Source organism: Chiloscyllium plagiosum, chromosome 28 (genome assembly GCF_004010195.1).
Source record: "Chiloscyllium plagiosum isolate BGI_BamShark_2017 chromosome 28, ASM401019v2, whole genome shotgun sequence".
Classification (NCBI taxonomy): Eukaryota; Metazoa; Chordata; class Chondrichthyes; order Orectolobiformes; family Hemiscylliidae; genus Chiloscyllium; species Chiloscyllium plagiosum.
In genome coordinates, this window is record NC_057737.1 from 15,041,195 (window position 1) to 15,050,696 (window position 9,502).

At 40.8% G+C, this 9,502-nt stretch overlaps 1 protein-coding gene across 8 annotated transcripts in view; it reads right to left on the reverse strand.

Moving 5' to 3' along the window:
• Nucleotides 1-7,376, reverse strand: part of LOC122563983 (nuclear pore membrane glycoprotein 210-like) — a 178,660-nt gene extending 171,284 nt beyond the window's left edge. For 6 of the 8 annotated variants that reach the window (XM_043718385.1, XM_043718388.1, XM_043718384.1 and 3 more), the window contains exons 1-3: nt 7,027-7,376; nt 1,402-1,538; nt 632-763 (exon numbers count right to left, since the gene is read on the reverse strand). In XM_043718385.1, coding sequence (XP_043574320.1) covers nt 632-763; nt 1,402-1,538; nt 7,027-7,184 — 427 coding nt within the window. In that variant the 5' untranslated portion in view covers nt 7,185-7,376. The remainder of the gene's footprint in view (nt 1-631; nt 764-1,401; nt 1,539-7,026) is intronic. The other 2 variants (XM_043718387.1, XM_043718390.1) reach the window with 2 other exon arrangements.
• Between the last annotated feature and the right edge of the window lie 2,126 nt (nt 7,377-9,502).

Consider the following 9,502-nt stretch of genomic DNA (forward strand, 5'->3'; position numbering starts at 1 on the left):
ATTGCATTAGAGCCAGTCTCAAAACCAGAAACTTGGCTGTTCGTGCTACGTTCGCCTGAGAATCCATCACCCCCTACATTTTCCAAAACAGCATACCTGTTTGAAGTGGGTATATCCACAAAGTCTATTATTAATCTTTGCAATATTTTCATACAATTACACCTTTTCTTTCAATTTGTTACAATCGTTAATTGCCATAGTTAGTTACACATGTGAACCCTTCCCAGACAGTTATTGTTTTGATGCATACATGAAAACATTTAAAACAATACTTAGAGAGCAATAAAACTTTATTGTAGAAAGCATTACTATAATCTTTAATTTGTACCAAAAATTGCCCTTTTTGCTGATTTTAATACCAATGCCATTAGCAATGTGCTCAAAAGGGCAAGATAGATACAAGTCAGGAAGAATATATTAATAGGATGAAAGAAGTCAGGGTGAAGAGGAGACTTGCATACAGCATAAGTATTGGCACAGACCAGTTGGACTGACTTGGTCATCTGTTCTCTAGGTAACTTCGTAAAATTGTGACTTTCATATTCTCTACATCAGATATTTTTTTTGCCAAAGCACACTGTTATAGAGGTGATTAAAGCACATTTATAGCGTTATGAAGTGCAGTTCATACCTTCCTCATCCAATGCTCTGACTGTTAATTTTAAGAGAGAGTCATCAACATACAGCTCCCGGGTTGTTGATATAATTTCAATTTCACTTATTACATCAACCATTACATCACAGCGCAATACTTGTCCTGTCACTGAAACAAAAAGAAAGAACATGACTGCTTTGCAGACCTTTTCCAATTGTTTTGTATGAAAATGGTGGTGAATTTCAATATGTTTCATTGTTTATCTGTACATGAAAAGTGGTATTACTCGTCACTTTCCTCCATTACCTAGCATCACATTCTATCTGAAACCAATGAGGTACAAAGTTTGATTTGCTGCTTCAAATGTATTAAAAAGTTCAGATCCAATGAAAGGTACCACATAGCACCAAAAGCCATATTTTTTGAGAATATAAAAGTTGTCTTAATTTGACTCTACTTCCCAAAATAATAACCTTTTACAGCCTACATCTACTGATGTTTAAAGCAAAAGGAAGAAAATTTTCACTCTCAGTAATTTCTTTATGTTAACTTTGCATCTTTTTTCTTGCTTATTGTAATATTAAATCAAAGACCTAAAACAAGTTAACACTGTGCAAACCAGACAATTGATATTTCACCAACTGCAACATCCTAGAACATCTGCTAGTGTTCTAGATTTTATGACTGGAGGATTTTGAAAGTCAATTTCTTCAAATACAACATGCTGTACAGTATTACAGTCTTCCAATTGTATTTTCAAACTTCTACTAACCCTATAATTGAATTAATAGTGCAACGAAGTATACCTGTTTCCTCAGCTATAATTATGCTGGTGAGGCGAGTAAGCTGAGTTGAGCGGACAGATATCAGTGCTGTATGTGAACAATCAGTATCATTCTGAAATATAGCTTCAATAGTTGCCACATCTGGTCTTGTTGAAAACCTGCAACATGAAATAAATCTAGTAGGTCTATCATTACTGCTTTTACTAGTAAGGTAAGTCACCAAAAGGCTACTCTCACATTAGATTGAGATGACTAGTGATGGTTTAAGCAAAAGGAAAGGTTGAGAAGGAGAAACCTTCATGATAACCTCTCTGTCAATGTGGGAATTGAAGCCACACTGTTGGTATCACTCTGGATTGCAAGCCCACTGTCCAGCCAACTGAGTGAACCATCACTTTTCCAAGCTACTTTGCACATTTACGATAGACTAGCCATTAAGTGGAAGACCTGATGGATAACTTACACATTTTCAATAAGCAACATGGACTGTAGCACAAATTCAAAACTTAATCTCACTTAAAATAAAAAATAGAATTTAAATCATTTAATAAGCATCTTGACTGCAATTAGCGTCAAGATGGATTTGTGGACCCAACATTTGAATCAATAGAAATAAAATATCAGGTAAAATCAATTTTAAGTATATTCTGAAACTTTAAACAGTTAATATTTTGCTAATTTTAAATTTTTAGTAACACATTCTTCTAATTTTATGCCCATATTTCAGATTGAAACATAAATAAAAGTGTTCTCTACGCAATTAATAACACACAAAATAAAAAGTTTATGTAAGATGTACTTCAAAAGTGGTGGGGGCATACACTGTTTCTCTGCAAATAGAGACATGGGATTTTATAAGTACATTTGACAGGGTCAAAAGGGCCTTCGTTTAACACCTCATCTGAAAGATGGACCTCCAACAGAGCAGCACTCCATTATATTGCAGTGAACGGAAAGTAGGTTGGAAGAACAAATGATTTTGAGCAAAATATATTTAAAGGATAATGCACATTGATATTTGAAGATTGTAGAATATGTTGAAAAAAAAGTCAAAGCATGATGGGATCATGGGCTTTGTCAATGTTGAATTTCCTTCTTCTTAGACTCCCCCCTCAGAACAACTTGCCTCTGGGCACTGCTTGAATAGTTCTTAGATGACTAATATGTCCAATACATAATCTGTAGACTCAGCCGCATATGAGGCACGTAACACTTGAAGGGTCAGGTTTAGAGGTTTGTACCATCTCCGCTGTCTCAACTTAGTCTCTGACTATTCCAATGGAGTCTCCCAACGTGCTCAGTGTCTTCCTGTATGATATTTCTTCATTTAGTCAATTGCAGGGAGGGTGTTAGGGAGAGGCTACTTTACACAGAAAGTGGTAATGACCAAGAACCTGTTGTTACTTAAAAGTACAGTGAAAGCAGAGATGATCAATGACTTTCAAAGGAAGATGGATAAGCACTTAAGGGAAATAAACTTGCATGGCTATTGGGATAGAGTGGGGAATTGAACTAACTGTATTGCTCTGAAGATTGCCTAATAGTCTCCTTCTGGACCCTAATGACCCTATAATTTTGATAACTGACTTGTCTAATTATGCTATTTTCCAAACACATGGTTGCACAATAAATTCTGAGCTTCTACATGGACATATAGACGTCCTTTAGAGTCACAGATGCACAGCATGGAAACAGACCCTTCTGTCCAACCCGTCCAGATATCTCAACCCAATCTAGTCCCACCTGCCAGCACCTGGCCCATATTCCTCCAAACCCTTCCTATTCATATACTCATCCAAATGGCTCTTAAATGTTGCAATTGTACCAGTCTCCACCACATCCTCTGACAGCTTATTCTATACACGTAGAAAATGTGCCCCTCAGGTCTCTTTTATATCTTTCCCCTCTCACCCTAAACCTATGCCCTCTGGTTCTGGACTCCCCGATCCCAGGGAAAAGACTTTGTCTATTTATCCTATCCAAGCCCCTCAATTTTGTAAACCTCTATAAGGTCACCCCTCAGCCTCCGACGCTCAAGGGAAAACAGCCCCAGCCTGTTCAGCCTCTCCCTGTAGCTCAGATCCTCCAACCCTGGCAATATCCTTGTAAATCTTTTCTGAACCCTTTCAAGTTTCACAACACCTTTCCAATAGAAAGGAGACCAGAACTGCATGCAATATTCCAACAGTGGCCTGACCTTTTCACACAGTTCGAGATTTTATAAGCCAAAATGCTTGCACATCTACAATGAACCATATATGCTTTGATAGCATCATGGACCAATAAGCACAAATCCTTGGATTCAAGGATTTTTGTCAAGGTAATAATTAAAGGCTGTGCAATGGGATTGCTCATAAGGGTACCTGGACTAGCTCGTTATTGCTATGAGGACTAGATTCTTTATGCTGCAGCATTCGTTTTTTTTATTCCTCTGCGGCAAGCACAAGTGTATGCTGGCTAACACAGTTACCTCACCAAAATTTCCTTTAGACTGACTTGGATTGCACACTGGTTTAAAGAAAAACAAGACCACCACCCCCACAACTCCAGTTCTTTCCCTGTGCACAACCATTAAAAATTACACTCACTCTTATTATTTTGGCAAATAAATGGCGAGAGTTAAGGCTGTAGATGGCCTTTAATTTCAAGTCCTTGCTTAATGCTTTTTTACTTTAGCTACATTCAAAGTATGTAACCCTTAGTCTGATTTTACCCTGAAGTTACCTAGCTATTTTGGGATGAAGATTTTCCATGCTAGTAAAAAAAAACCCTAGAAACTGTAAAATTGTAATAAAGATTAAATTTAACAATTCTTATAAATTGAGCAAAACAGGTAAACTTGCAGACAGTAGCTAGGTTTCATGTATTATGGACAAGATGTTATATTGATTAGTGCAAGCTTCAAATTGATATCAAGGAACATTTATCTGCCCAGGATAATTAGTAACAAAAGTAATCTTTCACCAGGCAAAAAGCACACAAATCATTCAGCTTTCTTTTGGGAAAATTGATCCCAAAAAGACAATAAGTTAGTGACTTGGTGATTTCCAACAAAAGTATATTTGTAATTTTTCAAACAGAAACATTTGATTCTTTTGAGAGCACAACTATACAATAACTTTGGTCCTTTTCCAGCTTTAGAGAGGCTGAAGTCATTTTTATAGCATAACACCATGTACAATAAAACTTTAAAGTGCATACAGTGCTGTGTTTTATTTATGGTAACTGTAAAATTGTAACATAAATTCAAGCTCACAGTCCAACAAAAATCTGGAGGTAGTGAGATTTCATGCAAATACTGAAGAGAAATTAGAAGACAAGTCAGCAGCTGAAAGAAATGAAGGAAGGTTGACAGAGGTTTTTAAATGTGGTTCCTTTAACAAAGATATACTTAATGCATCATTTGTCTTTAATGGTGCTGATGAATTTATGAATTTCAACCAACTTTAATTTTTATTCTTGATAGAAAGGAGTTAAAACTATAATGTGAAACTAAGTTTGCATCATTTGTAAGTTTTTGTTATGGTATTGAGAAAATATATCCAAATTTAACACAGCCTATTTCATCTGCAGAACATTTATTTTGGTCAGATTATAATCTGGATTTTTAAATTTTAAACATGGCCATAATCTCTTTCAGTTGTGCATGCAAAAACTTAACCTCTAAAAGCACCCACATTTGTATATAATTTTGAAATGCAATTTAATAAGTCAGTAGAGAACAATTAGTGGGCAGCACGGTGGCACAGTGGTTAGCACTGCTGCCTCACAGTGCCTGAAACCCGGGTTCAATTCCCGCCTCAGGCGACTGACTGTGTGGAGTTTGCACGTTCTCCCAGTGTCTGCGTGGGTTTCCTCCGGGTGCTCCGGTTTCCTCCCACAGTCCAAAGATGTGCAGGGCCAGGTGAATTGGCCATACTAAATTGCCCGTAGTGTTAGGTAAGGGGTCAATGTAGGGGTATGGGTGGGTTGCGCTTCGGCGGGTCGGTGTGGACTTGTTGGGCCGAAGGGCCTGTTTCCACACTGTAATCTAATCTAATTTATATTTATACAACATCTGCAACGTAATAAAACAGTCATAGAGATGTACAGCACAAAAACAGACCCTTCAGTCCAACTCGTCCATGCTAACCAGATATCCCAACCTCATCTAATCCCATTTACCAGCACTTGGCCCGTATCCCTCTAAACCCTTCCTATTCACATACCTATCAGATGTTGTAATTTTAAATGTTGTAATTGTACCAGCCTCCACCACTTCCTTTGGTAGCTCATTCCATTCACACACCACCCTGTGTGTGAAAAAATTGCCCCTTAGGTCCCTTTTATATTTTACCCCTCTCACCCTAAACCTTTACCTCTAGTTCTGACTACCCCAACCCAGGTAAAAGACCTTGTCTACTTAGCATATCCATGCTCATGATTTTATAAACCTCTAAGATCACCCCTCAACCTTCAACATTCCAGGGAAAACAGCTACAGCCTGTTCAGCCTCTCCCTACAGCTCAAATCCTCCAACCCTGGCAACATCCTTGTAAATCTTTTCTGAACTCTTTCAAGTTTCACAACATCCTTCTGATAAGACGACCAGAATTGCACGCAATATTCCAACAGTGGCCTAACCAATGTCCTGTACAGCCACAGCATGACCCCCCAACTCCTATACTCAAAACTCTGACCAATAAAGGAAAACATACCAAGCACTTTCTTCACTATCTTATCTACCTATGACTCCACTTTCAAGGAACTATGAACCTGCACTCCAAGATCTCTTTGTTCAACAACACTTTCCAGGACCTTACCATTAAATGTTGGTCCTGCTCGGATTTGCTTTTCCAAAATGCAGCATCTTGCACTTATTGAAATTAAACTCATGGCACTTTGTAGGAATGACTATAATACAAAATATGATGCAGACTCAAAGAATTATTAGGCCAGCTGATCAAAAGTATGGTCAAGGAGATGATTTGTAGCATCTTAGAAGAGGCAAGAAATCAAAACAAAGTTGTTACAAAACAGGTGTGTTTAACAATCGAGTCTGGACAGCGCTCTATGATAAAGTCCACATGCACAACCCTGGGAGAGAAGAAATTGCACTTTATTGCTTTCTTAAATGCATGACTCCTCGTTCTGAGATTATGCCCTCTGGCCCCAGATTCTGCCACAAGGGGAAACACCTTCCCACATCTACCCTGTCAAGTCTCCCAAACATCTTGCGTGTGTGTGCCTGACGAATGGAGGTTCCGAATTATCATTTTGAAAACCTGAAAAGGAGTGTGTAATCAAAATGGATGTCAAATATTTGACGTCCTATTCAATAACGTCAAATGTTTGAAAGGTCGTCACCAAAGTTAGGAGTTCTGAAGAAAGGTCACTGAACCCAAAAGGTTAACTCCGCCTTCTCTCTCCACAGATGCTGCCAGACCTGCAGAGTTTTCCCAGCAATTTCTTGATTTTTATTCCCGAATTCCAGCATCCACGGTTCTTTGATTTGTTTAGTAATTAGGAGTTGTTCGACAATGGGCACACATGAAGCTGACTGAGCACATACTGCTGGGGAGTGAAACCACCTGGCGCTGGTCTCCATCCCACTCAGAATCAAGTGGGTTTTTTGGGGGGGGGAAGGAAGAACAGGAGGGAGCTCACCATAGGTAACACCCTTCGTCGGCCTCCAGGGTAAAGTTAACCTTCACGGTTGCGGAGTAAGGCAGCAGCACTTTGGGGACGTTCAGCTTGGTCCCGACGATGTAACGGAAACCGACGACAACGAAGAACAAGAGCCGTGCCCACAGGCCGGCCGCCATTGGTCCCCGCCCCGGGAGAAAGGAGCACGTTAAATGCGCAGCGGGAACGGGCGCGGGCTGTGGTTCGAAAACCGTTTTCGCTTCAGTGGTTTTAAATGCGGAGACCGACGGGTTTTTAAGCGACGAAACCAACCCCCGGCACGAATCGAGAACCTTCTTCACACGCGCGGGGCGTGAAAGCCGCGCGCGGGAACGGTCACGTGCTTCCCGCTGCAGCGCCCCCCACAGGCTTGGAGGAGGAAACATGCCGCGTCGCCCGGCTAATAGTGGGTGGATTCTGGATCAATGGTGCTGGAAGAGCACAGCAGTTCAGGCAGCATCCGATGCCCACCCCCACCCTCATCTAGTTTATCTCTCCACGCTTCAGGCTCTCTGCCTTTATTCCTGATGAAGGGCTTTTGCCCGAAACGTCGATTTTGCTGAAGCTCCTCGGATGCTGCCTGAACTGCTGTGCTCTTCCAGCACCATTGATCCAGAATCTGGTTTCCAGCATCTGCAGTCATTGTTTTTACCTAATCGTGGGTGGAACTAACTTCAGGTTGCAAGTGCATGGTGTGGAGGTACTGCCCCTACCTCTGAGCCAGGAGTCCCGGGTCTTACCTACTGCAGAGATGGGTACTAACAGGTTGATTAAAAGAAAAATCCACAGGTGAAGAGTTCTCCTGGTGCAGTGGTAGTGGGTAAAAACAATGACTGCAGATGCTGGAAACCAGATTCTGGATTAGAGTGGTGCTGGAAAAGCACAGCAGTTAAGGCAGCATCCGAGGAGCAGTAAAATCGACGTTTCGGGCAAAAGCCCTTCTGTGTTCCTGATGAAGGGCTTTTGCCCGAAACGTCAATTTTCCTGCTCCTCGGATGCTGCCCGAACTGCTGTGCTTTTCCAGCACCACTCTAATCCAGGCATTGGAAGTGGCTCTATCTCTGAGCCTGGGGTCCCTGCTTTGAATGCCTCTCTGTTCCAGAGGTGGACTATAATAATATCTGATGGACAGGTTGATTGGAAAGTCTCCATAGGTGAGGAGGAAACCTAGATTCAAGTCATGCCTGCTCCAGCCATGTGTCACAATGTAAAGAGAAATTGCTGGAGAAAGTCAGCAGATCTCTTGGCATCTGTGGAGTGAAAGCAGTATTAAGCATTTTGAGATCAGTGACTCTTCATGTGGACTCAGAAGGATTCACTCCCCCCCCCCCCCCAAACATGTCTGAAGATGTTTCTAACCAATCTGTTCAGAAATGTTATTGCATTCGGACCTCTTGCCTCAAAGGTAGGAGAGTACCACTGTGTCACCACAGCCCAACAACATAATCTGAACAGCTTGTTTAGAAAATATTCTACAAGTGAGGAAAAAGACAATCCAGAGAAGTAAATCTTCCAGCCAAATCAAAATGATAGCATTTAACCAATTTTGCTGCTTAATCAATTTTAGATTTGGATTTACTAAAACTTTAATTAGGACAAGTGATAAAAGCAGGAAATTTTATTTTGATTTGATCCCTGCCCTCCCCTTCACTGTTTGATCATGCTGCATTGCCCTTCTGCCCTTTGAGAAGGGCACTGCTTGTCACTGGCCACTCGGTTGTTTCCTTTCTTCCTGGTGGTGGACTATAAATAAAGATCTGTACACTTGTTGCTTTTCACTGTGTCCGATACCTGCACACATATGACATGGGTGCTGGAGAAAAATAAGTACTACCACTGTCAGGCAATAGTGTGGGGGAAAATAAATAAAAAGAATAGGAGGGTCAGACATCCTGTCACTCTGAGAGCTGGCTCTGAGGGAGCTGGATCAGTGTGAGTGAAAGACTCTAGACAGAAAAAAAAACAGAAAATTGCTAGATAATCTCAGCAGGTCAGGTGGCATCGGTGGATGTGGTAATTTGTGAGGTGTCGCACTTCAGTGGGACAAACAAAGCAAGGGAATACAGTATAGGATGAATGGTAGGTTCCTGGGAAGCACCAAAAATCAGAGGGACTTCGGTGTACATGACCATTGGTACCTTAAGGTAGCAGAACAGGTAAATAAAGTGGTTAAGAAGGTAAATAGGATACTTGCCTTTACTAGCCAAGACATGAAGAAGAAGAGCAGAGAAGTTATGCTGGAACTGTCTGAGTTGGTTAGGTATTGTGTGCAGTTCTGGATTCCACATTATAGGAGGAATGTGATTGCACTAGCTAGGGTGCAGAGGAGATAGACCAGGATTTTGCCTAGGCTGGAGGGTATTAGTTCTGAAGAGAGATTGGATGGACTGGGATTGTTTTCCTTGGAGAAGTTAAGAATGAAGGGAAAAATGATTGAGATGTATAAAATTGAGAGGCA